Below are 20,828 nucleotides of genomic sequence, written 5' to 3'. Positions count from 1 at the left end.
GCTGGTGCCAGGTGCCAGGGAGCTGGCAGGCAGCATGGGCAGGGGTACCCATGTGACAGTGATGCCCAGTGAAAAGGCTCTCCAGCACCAGCTTCGCAGTGAAAGGCAGGAGGCAGAGAACTGCCCTACAGCTGAGGTGAAAGAAATGTCTCTGAGAGGGTCTGGATAGAGTGGGCAGGAGCGATTTGCCCAAAACTACCCCTATATTCCACAGCCAGGACTGTCCCAGCACCTCAAGGTCCCTGTGAGTGGAGGCTACGGGGTACCTGCCCCTGGACTTCTGGTCCTGGCTAATTCTCGCAATCATCTCAGTCCCTCCAAGCCAGGGTAGCACCCTCAGTGCATCTCCCGGTGTCCAAACGCTTTCAAATTGTGAGAAAGATTTTATCAGGCGCTGCTTGAGGCGGGGCAGCAGCTGATAAAAGAGTGGAGGAGGAGGCTCCGGCTGGAGCTGTGCGCTGGCAGACTTGCCCAAAGGCACTCTGCAGCTCAGGGCCACCCTTTGGGTCAAACGCTTCCTGGGGACCTGTGGTGGAAGTGGTGTCCTGCCCGCGATCAGGAGATGCCTCTAAAGTCTCAGGGAGAGCCGCCCGTGTGCCCAGGGGAGAACGGAGGGATGGCAGCAGCGGGGCTGCACCCAGGCGGGTGTGTCCTCGCCGGTAGCACCCCACAGCCCTGACGGGCGGGATCGGGTACCTCCGGTGGGCTGTTGAGCCCTCCCCGGGGCGAGCGGGGCTCCCAGGAAGGTGCCCGCTGTATCGCGGGCAGCAGCCGAGCCGGCCGGGCAGTGTCGGGTGACTCGGTTCCTCTGCGGTTTGCGGACACATTGCACAAGGAGGGGAACAGGCTGTGCCAGCCTGGGGCGGGAGCCTCTGCCCTAAACAATGCGCGGCCGTGCCCCTTCCGCAGGGGCAGAGTCCGCGGCACGGCTCTAGGGCACTGAGGGCATCGCCCCGAGGGCTGCTCAGCACTGGGGTACAGCAAAGGAGGCGCTTCCCCATTCCAGTGCCTGGGTCTAGAGGGACAGGGCAGAGGTGACGCAGGAAAGGGTCTTTGTACCTGCTCCCTTGAGCCCATGCTGAGCAAAGCCCTAGCTGGCAGCTTGCCTCGTGTCCTCAGAGGGATGGCTGGGGGGACAGGATGCACCATCCTGACACCTGGGAAATCCCCACACTGCTCAGGCCCTTCCTTGGTGAGCAGAGCAGCAGGAATCCAGCAGGAGCATGTGCTCTTCAGCATCCTGAATCCCTTCCAGGGAAGCCAACCTTGGAAATAACCTGAGATGTGAAAGGGCTCCTGGTGATTAACCAGCTCCCAGCAGAGCTGATTCGGGTCTTCTCTCCCCTCTACCATGTGTACTTTTTTCCACCACCTGCAAAGCAAGCCTCCATCCTGCCAAGTATCCATCCTGCCATGTAGGACTGCGTCTCTGAACCCAGGCATGGGGCACCTGCCTCCACACAGAGCTCGAACGGGATCACTTTCTGTCTTCGCAGCAGCAACAGCCTCTACATCTCAGACACCTTGATTCCATTTTTAAAGCAATACCAACAACTATTTGTAGTTACAAAAATAAAGGTGGGAGTATTTTTTTCTACCACTCCGCCCTACCATGTTGGGTTCCAGCAGAAGTGAAACTGGCAGGGGCACAGCCTGCTCTGCCCTGGGGCTGTGTACCCATGAACATCCCTCTGAGTCCCAGCAGTCTCTCACCAGTAGGAGAGGCAGCTCCCACCTTGCCCAGGTGACCCTCAGCACTTGGTGCTGGTCTCCTCCCCAGCAGCTACCCCTCAGCCTCTCTGCCTCCCTGGCTGCTCCTTCCCTTCCCATAACTGACCACTCTTGGCAGAGGAGCTGCTAGAAAGCAAGTGTTGCTGAATTACTGGGTATACAGACTTAGCAATTCCATAGAAAGAAACAACTGCATTAAAACATTTTTCAAGGAAGATATCCAGAAACAGGAAACAAGGTTAATTTATATTGGCCAACAATAAAGTAATTGTAGTGGGTTATGGCTCTTGTGGAATGGGTTCCTCCTTTTGTCTAGAATGTCCTGGTGGAGCAGCATCAATTTCTTTGGAACTGGAAAATACATGTGACTGCATGGCTCTTGTTGGGCTTTAGCTGGAAGTGAGCAGAGTAATTTCCTGGCCAAGGCAATTCTACTTACGAGCAGGACAAGGTAAGAAACGATTTATAGTTATTATAATGATCCAAGGGGCGGTGGACACAATTAGACATGTTCCTGAAACACTGGTGGAAGTTCCTAAAGGATGTTAATAAGTCAGGGGGAAGTTCCTCTGGCATATTCCTGGGCCTTTCTCATAAAGACTTAAAGGCAAAGACAGAAAAATACATTGTGTAAGTAAGTATTTATAAATGGTATATGAAGATTCACAGCCAGAGCAAAACACCTGCAGGTGAGGAGAGTGTCTGGCACAGAGATGGGAGGTGGTGAGCCACTCTCCTACTCAGCCCACGAGGGACCTCATCACACCTCAGCCCTCCTCCACCAGTGTAGGTGCTGCCACACGGACACGGTGGGTCAGAGAGGTCTCGGTGCTCTGGGCATCATGGACTGGGGCTGAACACTTTTCAGGGGGCCCTTCTCCTCCTTCTGGGGGGCTTGGGCAATCCTGGCTTGTTGTGGGTCATCTCCTGTGGCTGTCATGTCCCCATGGCAGCGAAGATGCAGCCAGCTCCCATGCCATGGGCCTGCTGCCAAGCTAGGTCCATGAGGACCATGGCCGGTGCTGACCCCACTGTTTGCCTCCAGCCCCGGCCTCAGAGAAGGGTTTCTTGGGGCTAGAGAGGGAAGGGGAGGGCAGGGGTGTGGGGCAGGATGTGGGCTGGCAGCGGGGCTGGGATGGGAGGGGAGGAGGCCGGGGGCAGGGAGCTGCAGGCTCGGACGAAGCGTGAGCAGCAAGCAGCGCTGCCCACCGAGGGACAGCTGCTGCGGGCTGGGCACGGTGCAGCCGCGGCACCAACATGGTAAGAACTGCTCCTTTCCTTGGGCATGACTGAGGGTCTGCCTGGACAAGGGGATTAGGGGAGGGCAGGGCTGTGGGCAGGCACTGACAGGAACTGGGGCTGTGGGACACATGCAGGCTGCCCTGGAGACACCCTGCCCGAGCGACCCCAGGCTCATGGGACACTGCCAGGCACACAGGGCGCAGCGACTGCAGAGGTAGATGCCAGCCCTGGCTGGGCAGGAAGGGGCTCCGGGAGCACAGGACTTAGGGGCTCCCCAGGAGTGAAGTGCTCCCCCCAAGTGCCTCACTGCATGGGGCCCTTCCTGCAGCAGAGCCGTACCTGGCTGGGAGCACCGTGTGTCCCTGCGTGCCAGTGCCACCAGTGACTGCCCTTGTGTGAGCCAGGACTGCCTGGCAGTGGTGTGGGTGCACGTGTGAACCCCTTGCACGCTCCTGTCTCCCTCTCTGTCAGGGCACTGCTGTGGAACTGCGATCTGCCAGGAGGACACGGACTCTGGGCTCTCCTGGCACCTCCCTGGGCATCGCTGCCATCACATGGGGTAAGCCACCCACTCAGTAAGCCCAGTGTGACCCTGCTGCCAAGGAGTCTGCAGGTCTGAGAAACTGCAGAAATGTAGCATTGTTATTTTGGGGGCTCATCAGCCCATCCCCAGGGCTGGATCCCTCTGGGCTGGGAGGGGGCTGGCCCTGCCTGTGCCAGCTCCCTCCAGGCACACTGTGCTCCCCCAGGAAGGGCCAGGCCATCCCTGCAGGATGTTTGGTTCCCCAAATGCAGCATGGCAGCTGGTACTGTGAACTGTACTGTGAACCGGGGAAAGACAGGGCAGCTCTACCCACCGCCTACACCCATGCTCGTGCTGGGGAGTTGGGCATGGATGGAGTCACAGGACCCATGGGTGTAAGGGTTCATAGCACAGCTGGGGCAGCACCACACAGAATTAGAGCTGCTAATTGACATCAGGAGTACAGAAACTAACTTGGTTTTGCTGCCTGTAGGGTATTTCCTTCACATGCTGGCATTGCACAGAGCAAAACCTACTGGTGCCTGCTCTGTCCCTGGAAATCCTCTGTGAGCTGAATTATTTTCCTAAGAACCTTAGTGACTGAGCTAAGGAACAGATATGAGGTAAGTGCAGTGTCAGGAGGAGGCTGGGATTTGGCTCTGAGAGAAAGCAAAAAGGCAAAGGCACCTCAACTGCGGAGGATGCTGAGCACCACCCTAGGAAGAGGTATCAGGGCTGCCACGGGGGCAAGTGGTCAAACCACAGGAAAACAGCACTCATTTGGGGGCTCAGCACCAGCTGGGGCAGGGAGAAGTAGCATAACACTGGGGAGATGAGCTGTGCCATAGAGAGGGTGTAACTGGTAGAGCTGGAGGAAAGAGGTAGGAGAGCATGTGGAGGACAGACATGGAGCAGATGTCAAACTTTGGTCCTTCTCAGTTTGGGGATGGGCTGTGTGAGGGTAGCAGGCAGCTGCCTTGAGCCGTGCTGGGGAGTAGCAGGGGCCAGGAGGAGGTTGGTGGGAGCTGAGGATGGGGCAGGCTCCCAGAAGGTGCCTTGAGTTCCTGTCCTGCATGCCCAAATTCCCAAAAGGTAAAGAGGGAACCACATTTTCCCCAGCTTCAGTTCTGTTGAACAAAGAGGATAGTTTGCTCTTTCACAAGAAAAAAACAGACAAATTATGGGAAATTACTTACAAAAATGTATGACAATGGACCAAAGTACAGCCCTAATTAGACTTTAGAAGACGTGTATTTGCATCTCATCTGCAATGCCTGGATCTTTGCACAACTGCAGTGTGATAAAATGCTCTCCTGAGATACAGTGTAAGCTAGGCTGGTTGTTTGGAGCAAACTTTGATCCTCATCTCCCTTTCTGCACAGATGGAGATATGATTTCCCCACATCACTTTCTGCAGTTGCGGAGATAGCTGCTCCTGGGGAGAATGGAGGAAGCTTTTTTCTGTGGCTAAAACCCTTTGATTGCATAAAGTTGTGGTGTGAAATGCTGTAAATAAGAGCAGGGTTTCAGCAAAGTGCCCTTCACTTCTGGGTGTGGGTTCCAGTTACTTTCTGGCTTTGCCCTGCCTGCTGGGTATGACCATAATATGAGCTTGTTTTTGAAAGACTTTGTTTTGCAACACTGGGTTTTACAAGACTCTAGACCATCTCTGTCTCAGATGAACAGGTTGAGGTCCACATGCTTTTGGGGGTGAGGGCATATTTGCTGCTCTGCCTTGCTCCAATTTGGCTCTCATGACGCAGGGTAAAGCAAGAAAAGTGAAGTATACACATCTGCACTCAAGGAAGGAACTGTGTTTATGGAACCATCTTGAAGCGGGACTTTCCTCTTTGGAAAGCTTTTGTGGGCAGGGGAACAGGGCCACAGGGCTGAGCTTTCAATCCGTATGTTGGAGGAGGGTTGGCATCACTGCTTGGTGCTCTTCTGCCTCCTGTGCTCTGCCTGCCTCATCCTGTGCTGCCCCATCTCAGCCTTCACCCTGTCACCTCCACCTTCCTTATCCCTGTGCCATCCCCCTTCTGTCCTCAGCTCCTTCTGCCACGTCTTTGTGTACCCATGGAGTCCCATTCTCATCCACCCTCACCCCTTCATCCAATCCTCTCACCCAGCCCGTCCCTGGCATCTCTTGGCCATGATGTCAGGCTTAGCCCACCCTCATGTCCCAAGGGATCCCACCCCTGACCCAGCTCCCATCTTTCTGCACCAATCCCAGACCTCATCCTCTTTCCCAGGCATGGTGCTGTGGGTGCAGGTGGGTGCCTGGACCTACCACTACAGTGACCAAGGGGACTACACGTGGGAGCAGGCCAGGAATTTCTGCCAGACCTTCTTTACCGACCTGGTGGCAATCCAGAACCAGCAGGAGATCGAGTACCTCAACAAGAGCCTGCCCTTCCATGGGCGCTACTACTGGATTGGCTTACGCAAGCTGGGCGGCATCTGGACCTGGGTGGGCACCGGGAAGGCGCTGTCCAAGGAGGCAGAGAACTGGGCACTGGGGGAGCCCAACAACCGCCGCTCCAACCAGGACTGCGTGGAGATCTACATCCAGCGGCCGCAGCAGGCCGGCAAGTGGAACGACGAGCCCTGCAACCGGAAGAAGAAGGCACTCTGCTACCGGGGTGAGTGGGGGGACTGCGGACCGGAGCTGGATTGGGTGGGCTGGGGACCTTGGCAGGGTGGTCAGCAGCTCCTGATGACTGTCCCCTGTGTGTGCAGCCTCCTGCCAGCCCTTCCTGTGCAGCCAGCGTGGCGAGTGCGTGGAGACCATTGGGAGCTACCGCTGCGAGTGCTACCCCGGCTTCCACGGCCCCGAGTGCACGGATGGTGAGACATCCATCCCCACCCTTCCTTCCCTGCTGGAGAGTCCAAACCCTGGTGACAAAGCAGGGTTCCGGTGCTCCTGATGGGCTGTGGTGCCGTGTCTCTCCCAGTTGTGCAGTGTGCCAAGCTGGAGCCCAAGGGAGGGCCCATGAACTGCAGCCATCCCTACGGAGACTTCAGCTACAACTCCACCTGTGAGTTCGGGTGCCACGAGGGGTTTGAGCGGCGAGGGGCGGGCGTGCTGCGGTGCCTGCCTTCCCAGGAGTGGTCAGCAAACATCCCCACCTGCACAGGTAGGGCCTGGCAGGGGTTGGGGGTCCCAGGGATGCAGAATTGATGCTTTGGGGGAACCAGCCCTATGTGCCCCATGCTGTTCAGACAACTGTTGCTGTGCCCTTACCTATTGTGGAAACATCTCCTGGTGCTGCATCATGGGGTGGGATTCCCTGAGGAGGCTGCAATGGGCAGAGCAGCTGTGAGCTGTGAGGCCCTGTTCTGCCTGGCTGTCCCAATGCCCATGTTTGCTGCCCAGAATCCCACTCAGATATCAGCACCCTGTGTGCACCAAATGTGGGGTCAGGATGCAGGATGGTGTCCTGGCTCCTCTGTCAACTCTGTGGCAGTGTTGCTCTCCCCTAGCCTGCCCTGATCTGCCTTGGGAAGGCATTTGGCATCTTGGGAAAGAGAAAAGAGGGGCTGCTGTCCCACAGCAGGGTGTATCCTGGCAGGGGTGGGCCACCTTGAACAGGGATAAGGACTCATGAAATGAGGTTAGATTTAAGCTGGGTGGGACAGACTGTGGCAGGAAACCACAAAGGAGAGAAAGCTGTGATATGTTATTCTGCAGGGGCAGAGAAAGTCTTCCTCTCAGTGGCTTGAGGGTTTGCAGCCAGGCACCAGGCATCCCAGAGAACTGCCAGGCTTTTTTGGGGGTGCAAGACTCTTGCTCCACCTTTCTTGTGCTGCTGTGTGGTACACCTGCAGCCTTGCACAAGGATGGGGTGAGTCAAGCAGACACGGGACACAACTGGGACTGGGAAGCATCTTTGTATATATATTCTTTTTAAAAGAAGCCTGCCTTGAAGTTAGTGCTGCTGCTGCTGTCTGTGCTGGTTGGGCCGGTGGTCCAACCCAGGACCTTAGGTAGCTGAGGCCAGCAAAACTGTCTGCAGGTAAGGGGAACAGGCATGGAGATATGATGCGACTGTTCTGTAACCAGCATCCCCAGCAGGGGCAAGGGCAGGAGATGGCTCCCAATTTTGCAAAAATCCCCACCGACAAGCTGGGCTGAGCCTGTGTGCTCCAGGCTTTTTAGGCTCCTAGGGGCTTGCTTTCCCAGCTTGTTTTTTTCCTGCTGGCTGTAATATTGATTTTTTGTTTTGATTGATTTCAAACACTCAGATGAGTCAGTTGCTCACCTGTGCTGGTAACAAAATGGTGTTAGCAAGCATTGCCAGCTGGGCTTACTCCAAAAACGAGCAGAGCAAGGCTGGTGGTGCAGCAAGGACTGTGAGGGGCAAGGCTGCTTGTCCTGCCTCAAACTCTGCCCCACGATCGCCTACAGCCATTGTGTGCCCATTGCTGGCTGGCCCCCAAAGGGGCTGGGTCAGCTGCTCCCACCTGCACAGTATGTTCACCAACAGGCACCTCTGGGGACTGGGAAACCAGAATTACCCGTAAAACAGCTACAAAAGGAAAAGTCTACCCAGGAAAGTGCTTGGTGTCAGTTTGAAAGCAGAAGATACAGTGAATGCAGTCTGTCTCAGATGGGCTGGGTGGTGGTAATGCCATGCTGGCACAGACCTTTGGTGCTCCCGCAGGCAGCAGAGCCACTCACCCCAGAAAACTTTGGGTATCGCCCTGGCATGCAGCAAAACACTCCCTGGGAATGGCAGGGGAGGCTGGTATACAACCTCTTTAGCCATTGCAGTGCTTTACAGTCCCAAAGCCATCCTCCTGCCACTGTGACAAGGACAGAGGCTGGTCTCTGCTCCAGTAAAGGGAGGAAGATGAATGGGATTGCAGCAGCTGTGGTCCTTCCTCCCAGGGGCTTTGGCCCAGGGTAGTGAAAGAGATAAACAGGGCTCTGGCAGAGCAGCAACTGTGTCCCCCTGAGGAAATCACTTGTAGGGCAGAAAAATCATTGCACCAACTACAGTTTCAAAGAGGTGAGTGTGGGTAAGATTTGATTTGGATTCAGCCTGAATTATTAGATTTAACCTCATCTATCACATCTCTGAGCTCTGCTCTCCCATTGCAGCCGTCGCCTGCCCGGTGCTCAGAGCTCCAGAAAAGGGAGAGCTGAACTGCTCCCACCTCCATGGGGACTTCACCTTTGGCTCCACGTGTGCCTTTTCCTGCCAGAAGGGGTTTGTGCTGAAGGGGCCGGAGAGCCGTGAGTGCACAGCCACGGGGATCTGGACTGGGGATGCAACAAGATGTGAAGGTAGAGCTGCTGCTGGAGTGCCAGCTGTCACTAGCCTTGGGGTGACACTGTGGTGTTCCCCAGCCCCTTGGTCCCAGAATTTTAGTCTCCCAGTTCCCAAGCTGCTGCTTGATGTGTACCTCTTCACTCTGCAGCCATTGCCTGCCCAGTGCTCAGTGCTCCAGACCAGGGAGAGATGCACTGCTCCCACCTCCATGGCAACTTCACCTATGGATCCATGTGTGCCTTCTCCTGCCAGACAGGATTTGCCTTGGTGGGGCTGCAGAGCCGTGAGTGCACAGCCACGGGGACCTGGACTGGGGACACCCCACACTGTGAAGGTATTGCTGCTGCTCAAGGTGTCACAGGCCTCTGGTTCACCCTGGAATGTTCTCCAGTGTCCTGGTCCTTTCATTCCAACAGTTTAGCCTTGTAGTCCTCAGATTTCTGCTCAAAGTGCTTCTCCACCCCTGCAGCTGTTACCTGTCCAGTGCTCAGAGCTCCAGAAAAGGGAGAGCTGAACTGCTCCCACCTCCATGGGGACTTCACCTTTGGCTCCACGTGTGCCTTCTCCTGCCAGAAGGGGTTTGTGCTGAAGGGGCCGGAGAGCCGTGAGTGCACAGCCACGGGGACCTGGACAGGGGATGCAACAAGATGTGAAGGTAGAGCTGCTGCTGGAGCTCAGGGTGTCACTGGCCATGGGATGACATTAGGGTTTCCCCAGTCTCCCAGATCAAACAGTTTAGCCTTGTAGTTCCCAGGCTCCTCCTTGAACTGTTTCTATGTCCTTGCAGCAATTGCCTGTCCAGTGCTCAGAGCTCCAGAAAAAGGAGAGATGCACTGCTCCCACCTCCATGGCAACTTCACCTATGGATCCACGTGTGCCTTCTCCTGCCAGAAGGGGTTTGTGCTGAAGGGGCTGGAGAGCCGTGAGTGCACAGCCATGGGGATCTGGACTGGGGACACTCCACACTGTGAAGGTAGAGCTGCTGCTAGAGCTCAGGGTGTCACTGGCCGTGGGGTGACACTAGGGTTCCCCTGAAGCTTCTCAGGATGAACAGTTTAGCCTTGTAGTCCCCAGACTCCTGCTCAAAGTGCTTCTCCACCCCTGCAGCCGTTACCTGTCCAGTGCTCAGAGCTCCAGAAAAGGGAGAGCTGAACTGCTCCCACCTCCATGGGGACTTCACCTTTGGCTCCACGTGTGCCTTCTCCTGCCAGAAGGGGTTTGTGCTGAAGGGGCCGGAGAACCGTGAGTGCACAGCCACAGGGACCTGGACAGGGGATGCAACAAGATGTGAAGGTAGAGCTGCTGCTCAAGGTGTCATTGGCCTTGGGCAGGCCCTGGGATATTCTCTTTTTAGTTCTCTCATCACAAGAATTCAGCCTCATAGTCCCCAAGCTGCTGCTTGATGTGTACCTCTTCACTCTGCAGCCATTGCCTGCCCAGTGCTCAGTGCTCCAGACCAGGGAGAGATGCACTGCTCCCACCTCCATGGCAACTTCACCTATGGATCCATGTGTGCCTTCTCCTGCCAGACAGGATTTGCCTTGGTGGGGCTGCAGAGCCGTGAGTGCACAGCCACGGGGATCTGGACTGGGGACACCCCACACTGTGAAGGTATTGCTGCTGCTCAAGGTGTCACAGGCCTTGTGTTGAGCAAGGGATGTTCACTAGAGGACCCTCTTGGTCCTGTTCTTTCAACAGTCTAGCCTTGTAGTACCCACATTTCAGCTTGAAAATGTTTCTCTGTCCTTGCAGCCATCTCCTGTCCAGTGCTCAGAGCTCCAGAAAAGGGAGAGCTGAACTGCTCCCACCTCCATGGGGACTTCACCTTTGGCTCCACGTGTGCCTTCTCCTGCCAGAAGGGGTTTGTGCTGAAGGGGCCGGAGAGCCGTGAGTGCACAGCCACGGGGACCTGGACAGGGGATGCCCCACGCTGTGAAGGTAGAGCTGCTGCCACAGCTCAGGGTGTCACTGGCCGTAGGGTGACACTATGATGTGTCCCCAGCCCCTTGGTCCCAACAGTGTAGTCTCCCAGGCTCCTTTCTGAGCTGTGCCTCTTTACCCTTGCAGCCATCAAATGCTCAGCACTGACCACCCCCAAGATGGGCCAGGCTGCCTGCTTCCATATCCATGGGGACTTCACCTTTGGCTCCACGTGTGCCTTCTCCTGCCAGAAGGGGTTTGTGCTGAAGGGGCCAGAGAGCCGTGAGTGCACAGCCACGGGGATCTGGACTGGAGACCCCACACATTGCAAAGGTAAATCCTGTGGTCTCACACATATCTGTTGTAGCAGAGTGCTCTCCCCAGCACCCCGGCCTATGTCAGTTTATCCCCTGGCTTGTCAGCCCACATAACCCCGTCTCATTGCCATCAGTCCTGTCCTCTTGATGCTCCTGCTGTGCTTTATCTGCAGCCATCAGCTGCCCAGTGCTGTCCCCCCCCAGCAGAGGCCAGCTGAGCTGCTCTCATGTGCATGGGAACTTCACCTACAACTCCACGTGCATCTTTTCCTGTGAGGAGGGGTTTGTTCGGATGGGAGCAGAGATGCTCCAGTGTGAGGCCACGGGGAACTGGACCAGGGATCCCCCTGTCTGTGCAGGTACCCCAGCTCCTCTAGCATGTGGAGGTTCCAGCTTTCCTCCAAGCACATCTTGAATGTGGTGGAGGGGGACTCCCCAGGGGCTGCGAAATGCCGACAACTTTCTAACACGTGGCTCTGTGGCTTTGTTTCAGAGGATGGTGCCTTCCTAAAGCAAGTCCTGGCTTACAGCAGCAGCTCAGCCCTGGCAGTAGCTGGTCTTGTGCTCTCTGGGGGACTCATTGCCCTCCTTGCCAAGAGGCTCAGTGACAGAGGTACAGAAATGCTTCCTGCAGCCTACCCTAGCTTTGGCCAGGGGCTCTCAGGCAGGGTGGTGACAGTCCCAGGGGAGGCTGGGGTGATCAGAAGTGTTTAACAGTGTGACTGCCTCCATTCACATGTTTTATTTGCTGAGTTGCTTGGGTCCTTGGCAGTTGGTCCAGCTAAAAATGTCAGCAGCCAGGTTTGGAGGGCAGAGCCAGATAAACATCATCACTCTGAAGAAGGCAGCAAATGCTTGTTAAGGCAGCCCCACCTCGTGCCTGTTCAACTCCGCTCAATTTCAGATGCTGCTTCTGCAGCTTCCCTGACCTTTACTAAACAGATCTGGTTATTTCTTTTCTATGTGCTTTATGCCCATGGACATTTCAACACTGTTATCAGAGGAGAAGAGGAAGCTCCTGAAACCCACCAGGTGAGAGCTGTGCTCTGCAGGACGGTGGCTCTGCCCTGTGACTGTCACAGCCCTATGTTCACCCTGCTGACAACCAGATCTGCCTGTGTGAGGCTGGTTTTTTACACGAGCATCTCTGGGGCCAACAGGGCTGTGCTAACTCCTGGCCTTCACACACTCCTGCACTCCCCAAGGTGACATCCTTGTGTTTTCCTTCCAGTGACCTGGGAGTGCCGGGCACCTTCACCAACTCAGCATATGATGCCAATCTGTGAGGTGGGGCTGGGTGAGACCCTCACAGCACCCTGTTCAAAACTCACCTGGGTGGCCATCTTCCTGGCTGGGGTGCTCCTGGGTGGGGACACCCCTTGGGACTGGAGTGGGGAACACCAGCTCCATCTCTCCTGTGCTTCCAGCCTGCCTGAGACTGAAACCCACTGTGTCCCCCAGGGCTGCAGGCCTAGCGGGCCTGCTGTGGGAGCACAGAGGGACTCCATGCCTGTGGTTGTAGCCTGGACCAGAGCTGCCCCTGGACGCTGCCGCCATGCTGCATGTGCAGCATTCCCCTGCCAAGGGGAGCTGCCTCCAGTGCAGGCAGCTGGAGACCCACCAGGGGCCAAGAGCCATGTGCTGGGGGCAGCCTGCCACCCAGCCCTTGGACATTCTCCCACCTCCCACCGGGAATTTGGACATTCCCCAATAGCTGCTCCACTCATGCTTCCACAAATGAGCTTGTGTCAGCGGGGTCTGAATAAATACCTTTGTCTAACTAATGTCTCCTGTGCGCCTGTGGTGGGGGGAAGTTTTCATTAATGCGGCCAACGCAACTAGGGAAGTGATTCTTCCCCTGGACTTGGCACTGGTGAGGCCACTTCTGGGGTGCTGTGTTTGGTTCAGGGCCCCTCAGTTCAGGAAGGATGTTGAAGTGCTGGAGCATGTCCAGAGAAGGTTATGAGGCTGATGAAGGGTTTGGAGCACAAGTCTGATCAGGAGTGGCTGAGGGAGCTGGGGTTGTTTGGCCTGCAGAAAAGGAGGCTCAGGGGTAACCTTATCACTGCCTGAAAGGAGATTGTAACCAGGTGGGGTTTGGCTTCTTCTCCCACGTTATTTTTGAGAGGACAAGAAGACACAGCCTTAAGCTGCGCCAGGGGAGGTTCAGGTTGGACATTCACAGGAATCTCTACACAGAAAGGGTGGCTGGACACTGGAATGGGCTGCCCTGGGAGGTGGTGGAGTCGCCGCCCCTGGAGGCGTTTAAGGACTGGACAGGGCCCCCAGTGCCGTGGTCTGGGTGACAAGGGGCTGTCGGGTCATGGGCTGGGCCCGCTGATCTCAGAGGTCTTTCCCAACCGAGCTGAAGCTCTGATTCTCTGCGGAGCTCGGAGGGCGCAGAGCGGCCGTGCGATCCCCTGTTCCCTCCGCGCGCCCGCCGAATGTCCGCCGGCGGCCGCCGTGGCGGGCGGGCCCGGCCCGGCCCGGCCCTGCCCTGCCGGAAGCAGACGTGTGTTTCGGGAGGAAAGGGAAGCGATGGCGGCGGCTGAGGCCGAGTGGGAGCCGGCGGGGCTGCTGCCCACCCCGGGGGGCGGCCTGGACTGGGGTGAGCGTGGCTTCGCGGGGCCGGCGCCGGGCCGGGCCGGCGCGGAGCTCCCTGGCGGGGACGGGCCGGTGCTGAGCCCTTTTCTCTCCGCAGAGGCTGTGCTGGGCGAGGAGCTGAGCGAGCTGCTGGGCGCCGCGGCCCCGAAGGACGAGCCCGACGTGAGTACCGGGGATGGCGGGGGCCGGCTCCGCGCTCTGCCGACGGTGAGAGCCCCGGCCCGGCTCGGGGGCCTCGGAGCAGCCTGGCAGGAGAGCGTGGCCGCCCGGCCTGCGCCCCGCGTCCCCGCTGGAGATAGCGATGGCTGAAGCGCTGCGGGCACGGTGCGGAGCGGAGGGTGCCAGGCAGGGGCGTTAGGGTAGGGGTGCGAGGTGCCGGCGAGGAGGAGTGGCGGTGTCACTGCCCCGGTGAAGGTGAACCCCGCAGGGCAGTGCTGGGGGCGCGCTGGCTCGGGGCTGCCTGAGAGAGCGGTGGGTATGTTACACCTACATCCACCCGGGCTCTTCTTTATCCCTTTGCCTTTTAGATTACTTCTTGTTTTCTTCTTTAATGTAGGATTTTCTCAAAAAAGCCTTTGCTTGCAATCTTCTGCATTAATCCCTGTCATTTTCACTGCCCACTTGTCCATACTGCTTTTTCTCTCCCGGGGCGTTCACCTCGTGGATTCTCCTCTCCATGTTCTTCCCCGGCCATGTCTCTGCTCACTGTGTCCCAGTCCACCCCCAGCACAAGCCTGGGTTGTCATCTCATGTAAACCCCAGGTTCTAAGAACATTCCTACACGTGTAGAGCCAGTCACTGGAGAAAATGTGGGAACAGACTGATTGCACAGGGAAAGGTATTCCCCATCAGCAGGTCAGCATTAGTTGTCTGGGTGAGGGCTCTTAATGCACAACTCACTTTGCGGTTTTTTGGCCAGTCTTCCTTTAAATGTGCTCTGATGAGCTTTCTTTTCATTCTAACTTACAAATACCATTATCTATGCAGTTTGCAGGTTTTTTGAGCCTCCCTTCACAGGGCAAGTTGAGCATATAAGGGAAGGTATAATTGCAGTATAGTTTTCAGGAAAATCTTTGTTGTGTATTTGTATAAGCTGGGTAGGTCATGTCTGTATTTTTCATGCAAGTGCTTATAAAGGGCCACATTTGCGTAGGAAACTGAGACTTAGAGATGCACAAGCATAATAAATGGAGAAAAACCCCAATTGTTGTTTTAAAGGGCATATGAGAAATAATATGTATGGAGTGATTTTAGCCTGTTTGTTTTGATATTTGTTGGAAAAGGAAACTGGTGTCCTTGGCTTTAGATGTTGACGTTGGTGTATTCAATTATAGGGAGACCTAACTCATACCATTAATCAGGTCTTGGGCAAATCAGTCTTGTGTCTGTTTTCCTGCTGGTAAACTGCCTCTGGTGCTGCTTTTGTTTGTAAAGTGCTTTGAGATGTAATGGTGGAAGAGCATGAAATAAATTTTTCAAGGCAGATGAAGGAGAGGATGGCACCAGGTTCCTAAGACTTGTGTTTTTTGTGAGATGGTTCAATGAACTTAGAACTTTTGCTATACAAATTACAAAGAAGACTACAATAATTGGTGATGATCTTAAACTGACCTGCCTCTTCCTGGTGTTGTAAGTTTAAAAGAAGCCTTGTTTTGTGTGTTTCAGTTGAGAATTTCTCCTTTAAGGACTTTAATCTCTGCATACCGTAAGGCACCTGAAGTGATTGATAGTTATGCTGTTTGTTTTGTTTTCTGGAGCTGTAGGAATGTGAACATAATGGCTGATGGTGTCAATGCATCTTTCTTTTTGTCTTGTCTCTTTTTCTGAATTGTCATTTCAGGAAAATGATCTCTATAACTTTCATTTTGATTTGGATTTGATGTCTTGGGACTCGGACCTTTGGAATATTACAGGCCATGCTTATGCAGGTAATTAATCTCCTGTATTTTGCAGATATTGCTCTTCCCCTCCTGCCCCACAAGGGTGAGCTCTTAAAACTCATGTGGAACTGTTTGATGCCCTACAGCCTTTGCTCTGTGATGAGAGATAGGCTGTGTTTCTGTAGGAGATGGGTACAGCTGGCAAGGGCTGCCTAGGAGCCAAGTTGTTTAATACCTTTAATCTCCCTACATTTTCTGCTGTGTTTTGCTTTGGGAATTAAATACCTGGTGTAGGACAGTGTGTTCTTTACTTTTCCCATTGCTACAAACTTATGCAGTGAAATGTCTTTACCTGCCTCTTGCAGATGCAAACGTGAAGACAGAACCTTTATCGCCAGCCGCTTCCAGCTGTTCAGTCCCTTCGCCACCGGCTGTGGACTCTCCAGTGCAGAATGTGCCTGTATGCAAAACCCCCATGTAACACAGATAGCAGCAGCTCTGACAAACCAAAAGCCCTGGGATTTACTCCTCTGACCAAATTCATAGCATAAGAGGAAACAGCTTATTTTCCCAAACCTTGCAAAACCCTGTCAGTGGTGTTTTCTTATCTCTTCTCTGTGACCGATTCGAATAAGAACATGTTCAGCTCTCTTTCCTCATCTATGTTCAGTAGCCTTGTTGCCAAACAAAATGCCTTCTAAAGGCTTCTGGGTCTAGCAGGGTTGGCCTCTGCCTCCCATTGCTCTGGTGATGGGGAGAAGTACTTGTTGGGTTTTTTTTAGTGGTACTTGGCATTAGCCAGAATCAAATTGCAGAGTAAAACCTTTGTCCTGTTGACTGCAGCAGCAACACAGATGTGATGAGAAGCAGATATGCTCTGAACTGCTGGTAGATACTGCTCTGAGTTTCTGAAGTGTTAATCTCCTGTGCTTTGTGTCTGCAGGATGATGTGGACTTCAGCTGTAGCTCCCAGATGTCTCCCATCTCTCTCTACAGCAAGAGCTGCAGAAGCCCTGCATCCCCTGAAGGAGATGGAGGGAAGAAGCCTGCTGTGAGCATCTCTTCTCGATCTGGTAGGAGAGAAAGTTACTTTCATCCTATAGATAATGTGTGTGTCTTGCATCCAAATTAATACTATTAACTAACAGACACTAGAGTCCTATCATTTATGACTTGGATATTTGATCAGATGTATTTATTTTCAACAAATATTATAAATGGATAAAAAACCCCACACTAAAAGCTACTTCAATAGCTTGAATTATGTATTTTATGCCTCTTGGTTCAGTTCTGACTCTTTTTCCTTTTCTAGCAAATAATTCTGCCAGGAGCCTGAAGAAGTGTGGTCAGACAGTGTCCAGGCCTTTGATACAGCCCAAACCTCTTTTGCCTGCTGTGCCTGAAGCTCAGGCTAACATTGGCATCCCAGCTAAAACCATCATTATTCAGACTCTTCCCACGCTTGTGCCACTGCCAAAGAATCAGCCAGTTGTTAACATCCAGCCAGCACCTCCTAAAGGTAGGTGAATTGTCTTGACTGAGCCAGGTCTTGGTGGTAGCATTGTCTGTTTGGGATGGCTGATAGAATGAAGTTAGGTTTGGTGTATGAAAGAGGAGGAATAGGAGAAAAAAGGGTCCTACATGCATTGCCGGAAAAGCTTTAGGCTGAGAAGATGGCCTTACTCCTCTCATCCTGTCCTGTGAGAAACAGCACTCATATGGCCATTGTCTAAAATGGAAGACTGGATTATATAATTCCATTATTTGGGTTGGAAGACAGAGGCTGTGCTGAACACTGGCAGCTGTGGAGATAAAACTGCTGATTTGGAAGGATCTGTAGGGATGCTTTGCTCTGCTCTGCTTGCAATGTCAGGTGGTGCATAAGCTGATTACAGTGCTGTTCTTGTCATAACTGAAGGAAGATCCAGTAGAATCAGTTAGGATGGCTTGAAGGAAGGTGGAAAGCTTGGGGGAAGTGATATAAGCATTTTTTTTACCCACATGAAACTCTCCCACAGGATGGAGGGAGCATGGGTTTATGGCTTTTTAGCTCACTAAACCAGCATTAAATAGAATGTTGTGAAATCTGCTAAAAATTGAGAGCTGTGTCAGAGGTTAGAAAAGTTGATGATGTTAACAAGAGGAAAGTGACTTCCTGCCCCGTGATAATTCTTCATTGCTACAGTTACCCTGTTACTGGTTTTTGAAATAGCTCAGGCTTTTATTTCTGGATCCATGGCATTGTTTCCCTCTCCAGGCGGGGCAGGAGGGACCCTGCTTGCCTTGCAGCACTTGCCAGCTGCAGTTGCTCATTTCACCAGCTGATGGCCACAGTCCCTTGCAGTTGATTGCACGGGTGCTGAGGCATGGAAGGAAAAGGAGACAAATTCTTAAGGGCACGTATCTAGAAATTATTGCAATTGGGAAAAAATTGTCTCCATTACTGATTTCTCTTCCATCAGGGGTTCAGCCAAATCTGGAGATGCTGACATTTGATGTAACATGCCTAAGATTGTTAGACTGCTTAAAACACAGGTCGGCATTGTCAACGTGACCTAATTCTTATTCCTTCTGATGTTCCAGCTGATAAAATACCATCTGGAATAAGGAATGCTGGGGATATGGATTTCTTTGGATATAAGTCTAGTGCTCTGAAGATCAGCTTCTCCTTTTCCCTGAAGAAAAGTCAGAACAGTAGATCTGTGAGACAGGATAGAGGAAATACTTTTGAGAAAGTATGTCCATGCTTTCCTTTAACCGATGGCATGTTTGAAATTTCTCTTGTGGAGCTTCCATAACAAAAACCATAAGGATCTTTTTTCATCTGTCTAAATCCCCTGCATATGACAAGTTGGAAATGCCAGTTTGAAATATGCCTTATTATCTTCAAAGAAGCATAAGAAATTTTATTTTCACAGCCCCTTTTATAAAAGCTTAAAGGAGAAAGCATGGTCTTAGAGCATCATCTCTTTTATACATTAAAAAAAATTGAAATAATCTCAAATTCATCATTTAAGATTCTAAAACAGGGTCGTACTAAGTTATGATGTCTGTGAGATTGTGTCTGCAAAAAAAAAAAAAAAAAAAAAAAAAGGTCTAGTTTTACCCCATACATGAGATCTTGGCACTAGGTAAATTTCTTCACTTTTCACCTTCCAGAAGGCTGGATAAGTGCTGTAATCCATTGTCAAGCATTTTGGTTGGAATGCTCAGTTGGAATGTGCTCTTTCTGAAAGCTGGCGAGGTCATCCTGTTACAAAGGATCAGAGAGACATTAATGTGTTTTCAGACAGCAAAATATTACTTAAGCACCTGCTTGAGTTAAATGTAGTTGTTGGACTGAAATTTCTTGGAAGTTACTGTTTTTAATTCCATTTCAAACTGTCAAAATTACCTCATTTTTTCTGCCGGCTTTTCTTTAAGCTAATTCAGCTTGTGTATGAACTTTCTTGCATAAGACATTTTTCTAAAAAAATGGTCTTAGTGTGAATTGAAGCTTCAGCGTAAGTTTTGAAAGCATAACTTGCATTGCTCTTTTTTGTTCATCTTCCATCTCTCTGCTAGTTTGAATTGATCTGTGTGGCTTGAGTCACTTCTGTGTTGTAAATTTTCCATTGAATACAGTAATAAAGTACTTTTGGAGAAAAGGGAGAAGAAGGATTGAGGAAAGTTGGCTAAATTATGTGAAAAGGTTGTTCAGAGTGCTTCAAGTATTAGCAATACTGAGTAATGTATATAACAAGTGTTGAATTTTATTAACTTTGAAGAGCTTTTGAGACAGAGCTTGGTTTGTTGGATTCCTTTAATGTCTGTAGTTTTGGTTTGCAAGATGGATTAAGAATCCTGTAAACTTTGGAACAACTTCTTTCCATTCCTGTTCTGTGCAATATACTAAAGGGTTTGAGATCAGCTGTGCAGGGCAGGAAAGGATAGCAGTATGCCCCTTCAAAGTGGTGATGTATAAATCCATTTCATCCATGCTGACGCTCCTGTTCTTGTGTTCCAGGTCCATCTGTGGTGCTGCCCCAGCCTGCTGTGGTACAGCTCCAGGCTTCTGGGGTGCTTCCTGCCTCCCAGCCAGTCATTGCAGTCGCTGGAGGGGCCCCAGCACTGCAGAACCACGCGGTGAAGGCTCTGTCTCCAGCTGCTGGGAACGGCTCCAGCAGCGGCAAAATCCCGGTGACAAAGCCCTTGCTCCAGAGCAGCTCCCCGGCCATGGGGCTGGATGTAAGTTCTGACTCTGATAGCTGCTGACCAAGGGTTGTGCACCTCTTGCAGTTATCTGCCTGTGGGACCTAATGGTCCCTTGAGAGTCTCAGGAAAACTCTCAGTAGGATTTCCAGCTGTAAGAAGGGAATTTAGCAGCTTGGCACAGAACGGGGAGGAGCAGCTAAATATCTGCTGGCCTGCCTGGAGCTGCAGACCAAGTGTGCAAGTGTAGTGGCAGAAGACAGTGCTGATTGATATTTTCTGTAACTTGTCTTCTCAAGTGCAAGCTCTCAGTGGCTGGACCTCTCTTACATACAGGAAAAATTGATAGATCTGTTTTTTGATTAGTGCTAAATCACTTTTCTAATCCATATAGTAAAAACGTTTCTTTGGAAGCAGGTGAATTGGAAATTTCAATGCCTCATTCTCTTTCCATACCCATTTATCTCTCCAGATTTTACTAATGACTTTTAGAAACTTCAGTACGGAGTTCCATATGATCCTAATCTCGTCAGGCTCCCTTTTGATCATTTATTGAATGAGTAGAAGAGGGTTAAGCTCTCAACAATTACAATGTGAATAAGTAAGTTTTTCCGTAGTAGCCCACAGTAAGCAGTAGGTGTAAACTGTAGCTTTTGAGATGTGTGTGGGCTTTTTTTTCCCCTTCAGCTCTGACATCTTAACCAGCTAGCAAGCTGGATGTTAACTTGATTTACCTCCTAGTAACTTGGAACTGCTTTGATTGCATTTTGTTGTCCAAAGAAGACGTGCTTGTGGAACGGACCAAAGCTTCTTGTTGGTGACTTCAAAACTCTGTCATTCCCCAGTGGGGTATTCCAAGAACAGTTGTGAGCTGAAGGTCCTATCACATCTCAGTGTAAGGGACAAAACACTGGTGAAAACACGTGGAATTTTGTTGTGTAGGCACCTGCTTATTAGCAGTGCAGATCACTGTTTCCCAAAAACAGTGGGAAGCCTGTTCCTTCAGCTTCTTTGGAGGGATGTTGCTGTATAATTTCCTGGTGTCTGGGATTGCCACTCAGGCTTGATAGTAACTTTTCCTCACTAATAATTTTTGTGTGTGGGCTGCGTTTTGTAATGAAAATATTGTGCTACCAATAGTTTA

General features: G+C 52.2%; 2 protein-coding genes across 3 annotated transcripts in view; both read left to right on the top strand.

Moving 5' to 3' along the window:
• The first annotated feature begins 2,061 nt into the window (after positions 1-2,061).
• SELP (selectin P) lies at positions 2,062-12,550 on the top strand. Its single transcript, XM_030953368.1, has 17 exons — positions 2,062-2,182; positions 3,445-3,532; positions 5,749-6,138; positions 6,236-6,343; positions 6,451-6,633; positions 8,601-8,786; positions 8,921-9,106; positions 9,242-9,427; positions 9,560-9,745; positions 9,880-10,065; positions 10,198-10,383; positions 10,525-10,710; positions 11,183-11,368; positions 11,503-11,622; positions 12,011-12,041; positions 12,241-12,296; positions 12,471-12,550. The coding sequence occupies exons 3-16, from the start codon at positions 5,751-5,753 to the stop codon at positions 12,293-12,295; spliced, it is 2,373 nt and encodes a 790-aa protein (XP_030809228.1). The 5' UTR covers positions 2,062-2,182; positions 3,445-3,532; positions 5,749-5,750; the 3' UTR covers position 12,296; positions 12,471-12,550.
• A 939-nt stretch (positions 12,551-13,489) lies between these two features.
• ATF6 (activating transcription factor 6) overlaps positions 13,490-20,828 on the top strand; it is an 80,750-nt gene continuing 73,411 nt past the window's right edge. The window contains exons 1-7 of one of the 2 annotated variants that reach the window (XM_030953106.1): positions 13,490-13,617; positions 13,711-13,775; positions 15,454-15,541; positions 15,859-15,953; positions 16,437-16,566; positions 16,806-17,012; positions 19,500-19,720. In XM_030953106.1, the coding sequence (XP_030808966.1) occupies positions 13,548-13,617; positions 13,711-13,775; positions 15,454-15,541; positions 15,859-15,953; positions 16,437-16,566; positions 16,806-17,012; positions 19,500-19,720 (876 nt within the window). In that variant the 5' untranslated portion in view covers positions 13,490-13,547. The remainder of the gene's footprint in view (positions 13,618-13,710; positions 13,776-15,453; positions 15,542-15,858; positions 15,954-16,436; positions 16,567-16,805; positions 17,013-19,499; positions 19,721-20,828) is intronic. The other variant, XM_030953105.1, reaches the window with a different exon arrangement.

Source organism: Camarhynchus parvulus, chromosome 8 (genome assembly GCF_901933205.1).
Source record: "Camarhynchus parvulus chromosome 8, STF_HiC, whole genome shotgun sequence".
NCBI lineage: Eukaryota > Metazoa > Chordata > Aves > Passeriformes > Thraupidae > Camarhynchus > Camarhynchus parvulus.
Note: the sequence above shows the minus strand (reverse complement) of the source record. Positions and strands in the feature narration are given on the sequence as shown.

Bases quoted from the DNA above. Each gene is read 5' to 3' on its own strand.
- SELP (XM_030953368.1), top strand. From the start codon at position 5,751: ATGGTGCTGTGGGTGCAGGTGGGTGCCTGGACCTACCACTACAGTGAC. The intron at 8,787-8,920 runs GTAGAGCTGCTG...TTCACTCTGCAG, and splicing joins GGATGCAACAAGATGTGAAG to CCATTGCCTGCCCAGTGCTC. The intron at 11,369-11,502 runs GTACCCCAGCTC...GCTTTGTTTCAG, and splicing joins GGATCCCCCTGTCTGTGCAG to AGGATGGTGCCTTCCTAAAG.